This window comes from Myotis myotis, unplaced genomic scaffold (genome assembly GCF_014108235.1).
Source record: "Myotis myotis isolate mMyoMyo1 unplaced genomic scaffold, mMyoMyo1.p scaffold_m19_p_4, whole genome shotgun sequence".
Lineage (NCBI taxonomy): Eukaryota > Metazoa > Chordata > Mammalia > Chiroptera > Vespertilionidae > Myotis > Myotis myotis.
The window spans coordinates 54231975-54248604 of NW_023416346.1; the positions used below are offsets into that span (position 1 = coordinate 54231975).

General features: G+C 37.3%; 1 protein-coding gene across 1 annotated transcript in view; it reads left to right on the forward strand.

Moving 5' to 3' along the window:
* NUP62CL (nucleoporin 62 C-terminal like) overlaps positions 1–16630 on the forward strand; it is a 102922-nt gene that overhangs the window by 59417 nt on the left and 26875 nt on the right. Inside the window, exons 7-11 of the mRNA XM_036306011.1 lie at positions 1477–1627; positions 1882–1931; positions 2071–2205; positions 5290–5401; positions 11171–11237. Of these exons, the coding sequence (XP_036161904.1) occupies positions 1496–1627; positions 1882–1931; positions 2071–2205; positions 5290–5401; positions 11171–11237 (496 nt within the window). The 5' untranslated portion in view covers positions 1477–1495. The remainder of the gene's footprint in view (positions 1–1476; positions 1628–1881; positions 1932–2070; positions 2206–5289; positions 5402–11170; positions 11238–16630) is intronic.

The window sequence follows — 16630 nt, forward strand, 5'->3', positions numbered from 1 at the left end:
CTGCTGACTACTTCCCCATGTAAGAGGGGCTTTGTGTGCCATACCACTTTATTGCCTCTAAGTGGGAATATAAGCTTAGCTCCCAGCTCAGCCCCCAGGTGGTCAGAATAAGGGAAAGTGGATAACTAACTCATACTGCTTAGTTGTTGCAGGGTAGAGGCAGAATTTCAGCTTCCTACTGAGTCTTACCTACACAAGAGGAGGAAGGAAGCAGAATGTCAACTACTCTGCCTCATATTGCTTTATTCAGTCTCATTGATGCTGGGTTGATATGGAAGCTTAGCTCTCTACTGGGCCTCACTAACACAGGCTCTGGGAGAAGGGGGATAGAGTGCTAACTAGCCCTGCCTCATTGAGTCTTGGTTTTTCTAGTGGGTGTGGAGGTTAAGCTTTCCAGTGAGCCTTACTGACATCAAGGGTGGTAGGAATTCGAGTCCTTACTAGCCCATAATTTCCTTATCTCTTCCTGTCTCAATGATGCCTGGTGGATACAGAGGTTAGATCCCCACTGGGTCCCACTGACACTGAAGACAAAGGTTGAAGACTAACAGTACTTAATGCTGTCTCACTCTACCTTATTGAGCCTTGGTTGCTGCTGGGTGGGAATTTTGGTTCAGTCTGTCACTGTACTGAGATGACAGTAGCCTGGTAGGAAAATTGAACATTGCCTGCCTCTGCTGGGCATGGAATTGGTAATTATCTCTCCAACCTACCCTGCTGACACTTGCCCAAGCAGAGAAATCAGAACATAGTCTGGTTCCACTCATCAGAGGATCAAAGATCAGCTACCTACTCAGCCTTTTTTATATCATCTGCTATGGGAATGGAAATGTTGCTTGGTTCTCTGCCTAGTGAAGGATGGAAGACCAGGTGCCTACTCAGTTTTGAAGATACTGTTTAGATCTGGAATGGATCACCTTGAGTGAGTCCTATCTCTTTGGCTACACTGATGCAGAATGTATATATCATGCTGAGCTGAGGTGGAAGAACTTTAGCCATTTTTAATGAGATTTAGTAGATTTTTGGAATAAATATGCATTTACTGTATTTCCTTAGGATAATTTCCATACACTTTGTTTGTTTTTTTAATATATTTTATTGATTTTTTTTACAGAGAGGAAGGGAGAGGGATAGAGAGTTAGAAACATCGATGAGGGAGAAACATAGATCAGCTGCCTCCTGCATGCCTCCTACTGAGGATGTGCCCGCAACCAAGGTACATGCCCTTGACTGGAATCGAACCTGGGACCCGTCAGTCCACAGGCTGACGCTCTATCCACTGAGCCAAACCGATTAGGGCAATTTCCATACACTTTGAATAGTTGTTTTTAAAATAATCTTTACCAGTTATGGTTTTTTGCTGGGAGCAGGCCTGAGAAATTTCTCATGTACTATTTTCCTCACTAAGTCCTCTATGTTATCCATTTAAGATCATTCTTTTTAAAAGTATGGTCATACTGCATTCTTTTTTTTTAGTCTGATCATAACTCCTGTGATGACATATCATCAGCTGGACAATCTGATAAATAAGTGGAACCTTGAATTAGAGGATCAAGAGAAGCACTCTCTTTATCAGACCACCCAGGTCAATTCTTGGGACCATACATTGATTGAGAATGGTGAAAAGGTTAGAAAATATTCTCATTAATCTACCTGCATTAGACAAGTATTTTCAGATGAACACAAGCAAATAGACCTGTGTTTAGTGGTTCATTTTCTGTTCCAATATGTTATCAACTTAAAAATATTTTTCTTAGATAATAAGTGCCCTGAATTAGGAACACTTTCATATTTGAAACGTATAAAGAAAATTAATACTGCTTTAAAATTACAATATAAATTCAAATACTTACATTATTGTATTCTTATTTTCCTTTATAGATTACTGTTTCACATGGAGAAGTGGAAAAAGTGAAATTGGATAGAAAAAGGTAGAATCTTACATTCCCTAGGTTGACAGGTTAAAGATCTATCTTTTCAGTGTTTTATCCTAATTGTAATTGATTACAACATACTTTGTCACTCCCAAATTCCTTTCACCAGCCCTTCTGTTGACTAATTTTTTTCCAGGCTAGAAAATGAATCGGATTTTCTCCTGTCGCAGCAGAAGGAAATAGAAGATCCCTGGATCCCTTTAGAGGAGTCTTTGAAGGACCAGAGTAGTTCTGTTTATCAGAAGTATGAAGACGAGGAGCATGAGAGGATGTAAGTCACTGAGTAAAGATAAGGAATGGGGCAGGACTCAGCTACTTAAAAAGAGAAAAATAATTAAAAGGTCAGGAATAAAAATTGGTAGGACAACTTGTGGTTGCCATTTAACAGTTTATTTTACTATTTTTTTGTTGTTGTTATTGACTGTTTAGGATTCTTGAATAAATTAATCATTCTGACAATTTTGTTTTACAGCATTTTATAGACTTACTCATTTCAAGCTTGGTGCGTGCTCTCCCTCCTGGTAGCATGCCTATGTCTTTTCCTTCCCTCTCCTCTTCCTGCACAGGCATGCATCTCCTAAACGCTAAAGGACCCCCCAGGAGACTTGCAATCAGGGGAGCAATGGGCAGCAGCAGCTTGTTCTGGGCTAACCCCCTGAACCTATCTCCAAGGCCCCCTTTTCTCTGACTTTCCAGTGAGCCAAAGCCCTGCCTAGTCTCTCTCCTGTTGCTTCTTCTATCCTAAGCCCTTCCTTGTTTCACTGTCCCCAACTTTAATAAACATATTCTCAAAATTTAAAAATTTCAAGCTTATATATGATCACTGTAAAGTTTTTATATTTGTCAACTTTGTTCTTAAATTTTATGGCTGTGTTGTCATAGTATTGTAGGATATTTATGGTCTGCTATTTATATTGACTTCCTTTTTTACTTTTTAATTGAATTTATTGGGGTGATGTTGGTTAATAAAATTATATAAGTTTCAGGTGTATAATTCCATAATAAATCATCTGTATATTGTATTGTCTGTGCACCCCCTCCTTTCATCACCATTTATCCCCCACCCCTTTTCTGCCCCCACCCCACTTCCTCTGGTTATCTATATTGACTCTTAAAACTAATGTTCATGCAATTACTTCAGTGATAAAGTATTTGCTATTTTAAAGGCAATTTGTTAATCTGGAGGCAAACTGCATTACTTTAAAAATTGAATGGTTTTGTCAATGTCTTGGGCTGCATATATTTTATTTGTCTTGTGCTGGATATATTTCATTTGTGTGCAGTGCAGGCTATGCCTTCGATTGGTATATTTCCAATGTTCCCACAGTAACTTATCCCTCTAGAACTGAGAGAAAATTAAGCCAAATTATATAGTGTTCTTAGGAGAATTTGTATGAATGTTCTATGTAAACTAGATTGAGATTAAATTGGACTTATTTTGTCAATGGCTTATTAGTGAGGTAAGACTAAGCTTATTTTTAAGAGTTTTGAAATTAATATTTTTGTAGGTTCGTTAAATGTACAGCTAATCTGTATGGACCCTTATTCTGTTTCTGCTTTTGTATTTCAGTTTTTGTGAATCTTTTGTTGGCATGTGATTCTACCCATTCTGTCATTTTTTCTTTGAAACATACAGAGTTATATTTTTGGCCAAGAGATCCTAACTGTAGTTTGAAGAAATAATTGAAACATTAGTGTTTTTTTTCCAATTGCTTTTATGTAGTTAGATTTATAATTTGATAGAGTCTGTACTAGAATCTTCAACAATCTAGGCAACCAATTACTTATAAGTACTTTGGGACAGAAAGACAGTACATAGTTATCAATAAATCTAATTGAATTTTTTTAATCTTTATAAACATTAAGGTTGAAAAACCCTCTGGTCACTTTCATTCTCATAAACATGTTGACTAAGTTGTGTGTATGTGTGTGTGTGTGTGTGTGTGTGTGTGTGTGTGTAAATAGTTTGGATGGAAATCTTAAAAATAGTCAACTAATTAATTTTTTGTGAACTTAGCAAATTTATCTTCCTTTGATTATTGTATTACTTCTCAAAACATCTTTTGTTGGATGATGGAGCATCCTATATAATAAAAGGGTAATATGCAAATGGACCCTAAAGGCAGAACTACCAGGAACTGACTGGTCGCTAGGAGATGCACTGACCACCAGGGGGCAGATGCTCAATGCAGGAGCTGCCCCCTGGTGGTCAGTGCTCTTCCACATGGGGAGCTCCACTCAGCCACAAACCAGGCTGATGGCTGTGAGTACAACTTCGGTGGCGGGAGCCTCTCCCATCTTGGTGGCAGTGCTAAGATGTCTGATTGCAGCTTAGGCCCACTCCTCATGCTGTCATTCAGACATCCCTCAAGGGCTCCTGGGCTGCCAGAGGGATGTCTGACTGCCAGCTTAGGCCCGATCCCCCGGGGAGTGGGCCTACGCTGGCAGGTTGACATCCACTGAGCGGTCCCCAACTGCGAGAGGGCACAGGCTAGGCTGAGGGACCACCCCACCCCCCACCGCCCAGTGCATGAATTTTCATGCACCAGGCCTCTATTATTTATATAAGGTTTTACTTTGAAAATTTATGTATTCAAGGTCATTGAAGTCATGTCTGCACTTACTGAATACTACTAAACACTGAATAACTCTTAATATGTCCTATGGGTTTATTTTGTCACCCAAAAGAATTCCTTTGTTTCAGGGCTCTTTTGCTTCAGAACATTAGCAAGAGGGTGAATATGTGACTGTAAAAATGGCAAGGTGAGTAAAAGCCTTCACCTATGGAGTATTTTTAGAATACTAGAGACTGGTGCACGAGATTTGTGCACTCAGGAGGTGGGGGTGTCCCTCAGCCCCGTCTGTGTCCTCTTGCAGTCCAGGAGCCCTCAGGGGATGTCCGACCAACTGAGGGAGCGGGCTTAGGCTGGCAGTTGTACATCCTTAGGGCTGCCATGGAGATGAGAGAGGCTCTCGCCACTGCTGCTGTGCTCGCCACCCTTGAGCCCAGCTTCTGACTGAACAGCGCTCTCCCTGTGGGAGTACACTGACCACCAGAGAGCAGCTCCTGCATTGAACGTCTGCCCCCTGGTGGTCAGTGCACATCATAGCGACTGGTAGTTCTGCCGTTCAGTTGATTTGCATATTAGCCTTTTATTATATAGGATGGCCATAATAAGGTCATGAATACTGCATTCATAAAAATGCGCCATTAGTCATAACTGAGACCCACTGAGAAGGTAGGGAAATTGGGGCAAATCCAGTTGGCAGTATCATTGTTGTATGTTAGTAATGATACATAAGTGGAGAAAACATTTGTTGCTTGTTAATCCCTTTACTTTACTTACTTTTTTAGTTACAAATTAACAGAAAATATAGATGTTCAGTTGAAACAAATGGCACAGGATCTCAAGAACATTATTGAACACCTGAATATATTTGAAAAACCTGCTGACACTATTGACCTGGTGTGTTAACTGCTTTATCTATTTAGACAACCAAGATTTAGTATGACATTAGCATTCTATGGTTCCTTTAGCTAGTCACCTTCTCCTGTCCTCTCTAGTTCTCCATATCTGCCTCTAGAGATATGAAGCTCTTGGTTATAGTTAATGGGACAGGAAATATTTAAGGGCAGATAAGGTTGAGAGTTCTTTGTGATTATCCCAGGAGAGTAAAAAAAATGACTTACCTCCCTAAATTGTCAGGGTTTTCTTCCTGTTCTTCACATAACTAAATCTGTCCCTGTACTTATTTTTTTTTATTTTTATTGCTTAAAGTATTACAAAAAGTATTACATATGTCTCCTTTTTTTCCCCCCGCCCTTGACAATCCCCTGGCCTCCCCTACCACCCAGTGTCTTATGTCCATTGGTTATGCTTATATGAATGCATAAAAGTCCTTTGGTTGATCTCTTACCCACCCGCCTCGTGCCCTCCCACTCTCCCCGGCCTTCCTGCTGTAGTTTGACAGTCTGTTCGAGGCAGCTCTGCCTCTGTATCTATTTTTGTTCATCAGTTTATAATGGCCTTTATTATCCAGAAATGAGTGAGATCATGTGGTATTTTTCCTTCATTGACTGGCTTATTTCACTTAGCATAATGCTCTCCAGTTCCATACATGCTGTTGCAAATGGTAAGAGTTCCTTCTTTTTTATAGCAGCATAGTATTCCATCGTGTAGATGTACCACGGTTTTCTAATCCATTCATCTACAGATGGGCACTTAGGCTGTTTCCAGATCTTAGCTATGGTGAATTGTGCTGCTATGAACATAGGGGTGCATATATCCTTTCTGATTGGTGTTTCTGGTTTCTTGAGATATATTCCTAGAAGTGGGATCACAGGGTCAAATGGAAGTTCCATTTGTAGTTTTTTGAGGAAACTCCATACTGTCTTCCATAGTGGCTGCACCAGTCTGCATTCCCACCAGCAATGCACAAGTGTTCCTTTTTCTCCACATCCTCTCCAGCACTTGTCGTTTGTTGATTTGTTGATGATAGCCAGTCTGACAGGTGTGAGATGGTACCCCATTGTTGTTTTGATTTGCATCTCTCGGATGATTAGTGACTTTGAGCATGTTTTCATATGTCTCTTGGCTTTCTGAATGTCCTGTTTTGAAAGGTGTCTATTTAGATCCTTTGCCTATTTTTTGATTGGATTGTTTATCTTCCTTTTGTTAAGTTGTATGAGTTCCCTATAAATTTTGGAGATTAGGCCCTTATCAGATATGGCATTGGCAAATATGTTTTCCCACACAGTGGGTTTTCTTGTTGTTTTGTTGATGGTTTCTTTTGCTGTGCAGAAGCTTTTTATTTTGATGTAGTCCCATTTGTTTATTTTCTCTTTAGTTTCCAATGCCCTAGGAGCTGTATCGGTGAAGAAATTGCTTCGGCATATGTCTGAGATTTTGTTGCCTTTGGATTCTTCTAGTATTTGTATAGTTTCCCGTTGTATATTTAAGTCCTATTTCCATTTTGAGTTTATTTTTGTGTATGGTGTAAGTTGGTGGTCCAGTTTCATTTTCTTGCATGTATCTGTCCAATTTTCCCAACACCATTTATTGAAGAGACTATCTTGACTCCATTGTATGTTCTTGCCTCCTTTGTCAAATATTAATTGAGCATATTGATTGGGGCTGATTTCTGGGCTCTCTATTCTATTCCATTTATCTATATGTCCCTGTATTTATTTTCCTGTTCACTTACTCATTAGCTAATTCATTCTTTCTTTTATATATTTATCTACATATTCATATAAATGTGAGAATAGATGTTTGAATCTGTTAAATCTATCCAAGTAATCTTATAATTAGGTTATATCTTAAAAGTTTGATAAGTAAACTATGTGAAACTTAAAATATGTTTTTTCCATAGAAACTTTGTTAAATATGGTCATTAGGTTTCCACCAGTCTCTACTTAACTCATAATATAAATGCATTATAGCCTGGAAAAATACAGTCAAAGCTCCATTTAAATAGTTGAGAAGTTTTGAATTAATTTGGCAGTAAAAAATGATTATTTCCCCTTTATCTATACTCTACATAAAGAGTTTATTTCCTCTACCTTTCTCTGTTGTCTTAGCAGCTAAATGGAGTCCTTCTTTTAACTCTGGCAGTAATGGTAATAGGAATCACCCATTGTGAGAGCTCCCATTGTACTTTCTATCAGTTGATTATAATTAGAGTGAAGCCAGGATTTGGGTAAATGAGAATGAATGACATAATACATGTGTAGTAATTATTTCTTTAGTAAGCTCTTTGTCCAATTATATACAGACACTTCTTTATCTACAAACATATTACTAACTTTTTTAATTATGAAGAGATAGCATGGTGTATTGAAAAAGCACAAGAATTTCATTTAAGTCACTTAATCTCTCTGGGTCTTAGGTCTTTCTTTTGCAAAATGTCAAGGGTGGACAAAATAATCTTATAATAAAAATTATGCCATTCTTTACTTTAGTTGAATCTAAAGTTGAACAATGGCAAATAAAAATTAGTCTGGTATTATCCATACTACCATCTCCCTGAGTCCACGCAGATGATCAAGAGTTGACATAACATAGGTTTTCTTTTTAATGAAATATTAGATCACTATTGTGATTCCAAAATTCAGAATTGTTCTGCTGTAATAGAATTAATACACAGATAAGTATATGCAGATTTAGGCATGAAATAGAGCTGATACATAGTCTCTGTGTTAAATTAATGTGTTCTAACAGATTAAGTAAAAGGAAACTGCAATCCTACCCTTATCCTTTTTCTCTACTTAGCCTTGGATTAGTTTAGTTTAGTTTAGTTTAGTATAGTTTAGTTTAGTAGTGGGGAGTAAATGGTTTGAGTCTTTTGTTTTTCCTAGCCATGGAGATTGAGATATTTACAATGAGAGAATTAAAGGATAATTGCTGCTTGATAACAGGACAAAAGAAGTGAAAAATTAGCAATAATTCATCTCTTTTCTCAGATAGCATAGATTTTTAGACAGTAAGCAGAGAACACATTTGTTGAACAATAATATTTTGTAAATAATTTATTCTGACCAGCTCAACCTATGGGCCATACACTAGGGTAGAAAAATAGCAACTTAAATCACAGTGATGAGATTTACCTCTTGATTTTGACTTTTCTTAGGGGGAGATGGGAGAGACCTCCTAATAGCTAAAATTTTTATTAAGCAAGTCCATATTATGGTGTATGATACTCGGTCACATTCACTTACAAAAACTCATTGTTCCTACTACAAATTATATTTGTTTGTTATACTAGAATACTCTAATTTGCTGTTGTCATTACATATACTGGTCTTTTAAGTGTGGAAACATTTTCATTTCCTCCTATTTTTAATATTATCCTGGACTTTGCTAGAAAATTCATCAAAAGTATTCTAAATTTTTTTTAATATATTTTTATTGATTTCAGAGAGGAAGGGAGAGGGAGAGAGATAGAAATGTCAATGATTAGAGAGAATCACTGACTGGCTGCCTCCTGCACGCCCCACACTGGGGACCAAGCCCGCAACCCGGGCATGTGCCCTTTGCTGGAATCGAACCCAGGAGACCCTTTAGTCTGCAGGCCGACGCTCTATCCATTGAGCAAAACCAGCTGGGGCTAAAATTTTTTAAATGTTTAGTATTTTTATTACAAAGTTAATATACATACTTGTTTAATGTATTAAGCTTAGAAAATATGGAAATCTGTAAAGAAAATTAAATCACCTGTATTACCAGTACTCTGCTAATATATTGGTTTATTTCTTTCAAGTCTTTTTACTATGCTAATTAAAAAAATACTTTTGTTTTGAACAGCTTTGGAAACATACCTATATAAAATTTTGTATTCTGCCTTCATTTAATATTCTTTCATGGTGTTTTCCCAAAATTATAACCATTCTTTGAAAATAATTTTTTTTATTTTATAGTTGTTTCAGGTGTATAGTATAGTGGCCATCCAATTATATAATTTACGCAGTGATCCCCCTGATAATGCTAGTACCCATGTGGCACCATACATAGTTATTACAATATTATTGACTGTATTCCCTATGCTGTACTTTATACTCTGGTGACTATTTTGTAACTTCTTATTCCCTTCACCTTTTATCCATACCCCAACCCTCCTTCCATCTGACAACACTCAGTTTGTTCACTGTAGCTATGAGTCTATTTCTGTTTTGGAAAACATGTTTTTAAAAAAAGTTTTAATATATTTTTTATTGATTTCAGAGAGAGGAAAGGAGTGGGAGAGAGAGATAGAAACATCAATGATGAGACTCATCAATCAGCTCCCTCCTACATGTCCCCTCCCGGGGACCAAGCCCACAGCCTGGGCATGCGCCCTGAAGGGGAATTGAACTGTAACCTCCTGGTTCATGGGTCGACACTCAGTCACTGACCTTCACAGGCCAGGAGGAACAATTGGTTTTAATGACTCTATAATTTTAATCAGAGGTAATTTTATCATAATATAATCATTTTTTTTATTGATAGAGATACTGTTTCCAAGTTTTTGTCATTACAAAATTGCCCTGGATAGATTCCTAGAAGTAGAACATACTGAGTTAAAAAGTATGAATATTTTAGCCTATCCAGTGTGACTCAGTGGTCGAGCATCAGCCCATGAACCAGAAAGTCATGATTTGATTCCAGGTCAGTGCACATGACCCAGTTGCAGGTTCAATCCCTGGTAGGGGGCGTGCAGGAGATAACCAACTGATGTTTCACATCAATGTTGATGTTTCTATCTCTCTATCCCTCTCCCTCCCTCTCTCTAAAATCAATTAAGAAAATATATTTTTGTAAAAGTATGAATATTTTAAGATGATATATATTGTAAAATTTTACATTTTGAAGGGTTGGATCAAATTATATTTCTATTGGTTGTATATGAATGTACCTGTTTTCCCCACACACACTTGACAGTTGAATATTACATTTATTTAAAATTGCTGATTTAGAAATCATGCCATTTGTGATAACATATGCTAAATGAAATAAGTCAGACAGAGAAAGACAGACACTGTATGATCTTGCTTATATGTAGAATTTAAAAACAAAACAATCCAAGCTAATACAGAGAACAGATTGGTTGTCAGAGGGGGGGAAGGGCAAAATGGGTGAAGGGGTATACAAAAGGTACAAACTTCTAGTTATAAAATAATTAAGTCATGGGTATGTAATATACAGCACAATGACTATATTAATACTATTATATTTCATATTTGAAAATTGCTAAGATTGCAGAACTTATACAAAAAAACTTCTGTGTAACTATGTATGGTGACAGATGTTAACTAGACTTATTGTAGTGATTATTTCACAATATATACAGATATAGAATATGTTGCATACCTGAATCTCATACAATGTTATATCTGAGTTATACCTCAATAAAAATGCTGATATGAATGAATAAAGGCAATATTTTAAATTTTTAATGAATTTCTTATCTTCTGAAGTGTCTCTTAATGTTCTTTACTTATGTTTGTACTGTAGTAGTAAGTTTCTTATTGAATTCTAAGAATCAATCAGATTTGTGATATTTGCAAAGTAATTAGATTAATATATAGATGTAATGAACATTATAAATATGAAATAGCAAAAGAAGCTGTTAATGTTTAATCAGTCTCAGTCCATTTCTTATCAGAAGAAATTAAAGTCACTTTCTAGTTTCAAAATTTTGTTTACTTTTTGTTTACCATATCATAAATTATAATCTAAATATCTTGTGTTTGTTTTTAGCTCAAACAGATCAGCAGAATTCTGAATGCTCATATGGACTCTCTAGAGCGGATTAGTCAGAATCCAGGTGGGAGTTTATTTGATTTCCAAGCTATGTGTATTGCAAATAGAAAATGTGATACAAGTTAGGTTTTGTGTACCATAAGCATACTCAAATAACAATTCACTTATAAGGGTATTGCTTAACTCATGGTATGTCTACATTAGTTCTAAAGAACTATAATTGCTTATTTTTATAAAATGAAACAGAATGATAAGGTAGGAACTAATGAAAATAGGGGATGTATAGAAATGTGGTGGGAGAGAGAGGGATAGAAGTAGGACTTCTCTGCGTATACTTTTTAATACAGTTTTGACATTTGGGCTATATAAAAGTTTAAATGCTCAAACATTATAATTAAGCAAAAAATAATGGGAAGAAAAACAAATGTTAAACATGGATACCAAATGAAACCAAACAAAAATGTATAACTAATTTATAACATGCAGTTCAGATAAATTTTGAACATAGTGTCCCTGATGGTGCATCCTTACTAGGATGTAATCTTAAGGATAAAAAGAACTGCAAAGAAATCTTAAATGTTCTTAATAGGTTTATTGTAGGTTTCAGAATTATAACATATACATACATTATAATATTAGTATTATTTTATATATTTTAGGATAAAGCAAATGCATAAGTATATCAGTGATAATAGAAACCAAGATTTTCATTTAAAAATAAAAGCTATATAAAATATTTTCCTTTTATATTTGTATTTTAAATTTTTATTGCAGTATGAATTCCTATTCCCTTGTTCTGTACATGGAAAAGACCAAGAAGCAATAACAGATACCCTGGTAGCCATGAGTATATGCAGCACCTGGGTCTTGGTTTCTAAATGCCATTCCCATTAAAAGGAATTAAGGCTACTTGGGGAAATACTTGATTTCAGGTCTCAGAAATATTTGATCCCAGAAAACAAAGATTATTCAAAGACTAAAGAGGTTTTATCAAGACCCAAGATTGTGTTGAGGGGCAATGCTAAAATGTAATTTGTGGTGTAAAGAAACGTTATAGTGATTTTTTTTCCCTTGGCTGGGATCCTCTTTGTCTTAATGAAATCTCAAGGCTCTCAAGCAGTGTTTTCTTAATAATAAAATTAAGATTGTTAGCTCTGCAAAGAGCTTATTTTCTATAAATTAAAAAACCGTATCCCAGAGAGGTTAAATGACTTTTCTAAGAACACACAACTAATTAGTGGCAGAGCTAGGACGAGAATCAAAATTTCCTAATTACTAGAACAGCATTCTTTCTACTGGTATGTTCTTAAAATAAATCTATTGTGGGCATCACTGGGTATAAAAATGAATTTTAGTCATGTACCTAACAGTAGAGGATGAGGGTATGATAATGGTAGTGCATTGGGTGGGATATAAGTTCTAGGTTCTCAGTCAACACAGGGTAAAAAGAATAAGACAGAGTAATTACTGAGAGTTACTTTTATGCTAAAAATTCAATTGAGTTGGAGAGGCAGAGAGATCTCTTATAGAGTCTCAACTGAGACATGTAGGCCATGCTTAAGAATGGGAAAAGGCCTGGTTATTCTTGATACTGGGCTCATTTTTGCTGTTCTCACACAGGGAAACTTTCCCTTTCATATCGGGAAATGACATGAGCAAGTAATGGAGAATGGCAGGGTTTAATTATGCTGTTTAAGAATGGTATGTGTGGGAGAAAATGGCAGAGGTATAAACGGACATGTCCTGTGCCTTGTCCTGGAGCAGATAAGGGTGAGCAGCTGAAACATACAGCCCGAATAGGCAGAGGATTTTCAGCTGAGAGACTGTCTGAAGCTGGGAAGGACCGAGAACTCCCAGAAAAAAAAGGACAGTTGGAGACTGTGGCTGAAACCTCTCTCGGTGCGCCAGCTCAGCAGCGGAGACTGCGCCATGTTGGGTAGCTGTTGCCGGTGTCCAGAGATCAGCTTCTAACTTGGAAACCCGGGATCTCAAGCAGCGTGACTGCGTGAACTCAGACGAGCACTGCTTCTTCTCACGGAAAGGTTAGACTTCCCCTAAAGGTGCAGTTTGCAGTTCGGGTTGGAGAGAGGACGGAGCTCGCGCGCGTGTGCGCGCGTGGGGTGAAGTCTGCGCCCCACAGAGTCCGCGGCCGTTGGGACCAGCGTGACCCGCGAGTGGGGAATGGGCCCCACAGGGCTGCTGGCAGAAGGCAACGCTAAAAATAAGCCCATAGCTGGACTAGATGTAAAAAAGCAGCCTTGGACTTTGCCAGTGTCCCGGCTGCTTGGTGCCAGGGGCAAGTGGGAGCGTGGAGACTGGGCGCAGAACTGGAAGGTGGAGGCTTTCGAATTCACACAGAGTATCAGGCTCTTGTTGCAGTTCCCCTTAGATCCGTGCATTTGATTATTAAACCCAGTGCATGGGATTCCCCAGTTGGGGTCATTCGCAGAGCCTGTAGGGGAAAGTTCTTTTTGGGGAGCCTGGGAAACAGAGCGGGCGGTAACCATTGAAGAAACAGCTCTGGGCAGTGGACTTTCCCAAATCAGTTTCAAATACCATAGAGAAAAAAAAAACCTACTGATAGAGAGGACTTATAACCTCGGAGGTCAATCCAGACACACTGCCACCCAGAGGCAGAGCCACGAACTGTCTCTTCTGTGATCACAAATAAAGGTAGTCTGGTAAACAAATACAACCTGCCTTAAAATCAGGACTGTGGTTTACGGCATGGAGGGACAGTGTATCGCAGGGAAATTCAACACTCTCCTGTATGCCTGGCAGGACTAAGGCGTGCCAAAAAGAAGAGTAGAAGATCTGAAGCACCTTCACTACTGCATATTTTTATATTTTTTTAATTCTTTTTTCACCATTTCATTAAGAACCTATTTTATTATTTTTTTATTTTTTTATTTTTTCATCACTTGATTTTACCTTTTTAATTACCACATTTTTTTAACCAATATTATTGCTATCATTTTACCATTTTTTCAAGTGTCATTTTATTTTTTATTTTTTTTATTTTTCTTTATTTTATTTTGGGATTAGTGTTCTACACTCTATTTTCAACATTCCCATAGCATCATTTCTCTCTATCTCACATTTACCCTTAAGCTAAAACTCTCTTCCTCATTTTTCCCCTTTTGCTGTCCTGTTTCTCTTACCCTATTCCTGCTTTAGATTTTCCATATTCCTTCTTTTTACCCACTGTCTAAATTTCACCCTACTGATATATCTAATTTCCAATCCCTTGCTCTAAATCCATATACACCTCTCTCTTATCTTTCTTCACTATCCATTTTTTTTTTCTCTCTCTCTCTGTCGTTTTGCTAGTGTTTGCTTGATTTTGAGTATATTAGGTTTTTTTATGCTTGTTTAGGAGATTGTTTTGTTTTTCATTTTCATTTTTCTGTCTTGCTTATTTTTTCTTTCTCTGGTTATTTTTGTGTTTCTGTTTTCCCTTGCCTTGCTTGATATTAGTGGTTGTTGGTAGTTTGCATTAATCTCCAGGGATCTGCTGCTGGAATTCATTGAGATTAGTTGCGGTTCTCTTAAAGTTTTCTCCCCATACAAATATCCTCTTCCCCACCTCTATTTCATTCTCCCTCTTACTTTTTGTTTTGTTTTGTTTTGTTTTTCTTTTGTTTTTCTTTTCTGTTTGTTTTTTTCTTCTCTCCCCTTTCCCAAGCTCATTTTGGCACTCCTTTTTGTTTTCTCCTTTTCTCTTTAATCTTTTTCTCTTTTTTCTTCTTTATCCCCTAATTCTCTTCGCTCAGGTGGTCACCTTTATTTGGGGTTATTAATATCGTGAATACATTTTGTTCAGTGCCTTGTACGTTGTGCCTTGTTGTGTTGTATTTTGTGCCTTTAAATCAACGCAGCAGAGAGAGAACTACATAACCAGACACCTGGAGAAGAGAGATCATGGTGAAACAAAGAACCAACCCACATATGAAAGAAAAACAGGCATCATCAGAAAAGGAAGTAAACGAAATGGAGGCAATGGAGGCAAGCAACCTGTCAGAGAAAGAATTCAGAGAAATGGCCATAAGGTGGATGAAAAAAATGGAAGACAATTTCAACAATATATGTAGGAACCAAGAGGAAATGAAGAAGAACCAAGAGGAAATGAAGAGAAACCAAGAAGAAATGAAAAATGACATCACTGCTATAAAGAACTCAATAGAAAGCATCAACAGTAGACTAGAAGAAGCAGAGGACCACATCAGCGAGTTAGAAGACAAGGTAGGAAAAAATACCCAAACAGAACAGCTTCTAGAAAAAAAAATTAAAAAGCAGGAGGAGAGCCTAAGAGAACTCTGGGACAACGCTAAACGAAACAACATCCGAATAATAGGGGTGCCAGAAGGAGAGGAAACTGAGCAAGGAATAGAAAACCTGTTTGAAAAAATAGTAACAGAAAATTTCCCTGATATAGGGAAGAAAAAACTCACACAAATCCAAGAAGCTCACAGAGTCCCAAACAAAATGAATCCGAAAAGACCGACGCCAAGGCACATAATAATTAAATTGGCAAACACCAACAACAAAGCAAGAATCTTAAAAGCAGCAAGAGAGAGACAGAAAGTTACCTACAAAGGATCCCCCATCAGACTAGCGACCGATTTCTCAACAGAAACACATCAGGCAAGAAGGGAATGGAATGAAATATACAAAGTCATGCAAAGGAAGGGTCTGAATCCAAGAATACTGTACCCAGTGAGGCTATCAATCAAAATTGAGGGTCAAATCAGGAGCTTCACAGACAAAAACGGTCTACGGGAGTTTATTACAACCAAGCCAGCAATGCAAGAAATGCTAAAGGGTCTGCTGTAAATAGAAAAAATAGGAAACAAAGAAGGAACGCAGCGGTAAAGAACAAAAATGGTGACTAACAAGTTTCTATCAATAATAACTTTAAATGTAAATGGATTAAATTCCCCAGTCAAAAGGCATAGGGTAAATGAGTGGATAAGAAAACATGACCCATATATCTGCTGTCTACAGGAAACCCACCTCAGAAAAAAAGACGCACACAGACTGATGGTGAAGGGATGGAAAAAGGTTTTTCAGGCCAATGGAAGTGAAAAAAAAGCCGGGGTAGCAATACTTATGTCTGACAAATTAGATATCAAAGTGAAGGACATAAAAAGAGATAAAGAAGGCACTTCATAATACTAAAGGGTGCAGTCCAACAAGAAGAAATAACTCGGTAAATAGATATGCACCCAATATAGGAGCACGCAAATACGTAAGAAATCTTCTGGAGAAGATCAAGGGAGAGATTGACAGCAATACAATCATAGTAGGGGACCTTAACACCCCATTATCACCACTGGACAAATCCTCTAAACAGAAACTCAGCAAAGAAACATCAATCCTAAATGACTCACTAGATCAGATGGAATTAATTGACATCTTCAGAACATTTCACCCCAAAGCCACAGAATATACATTCTC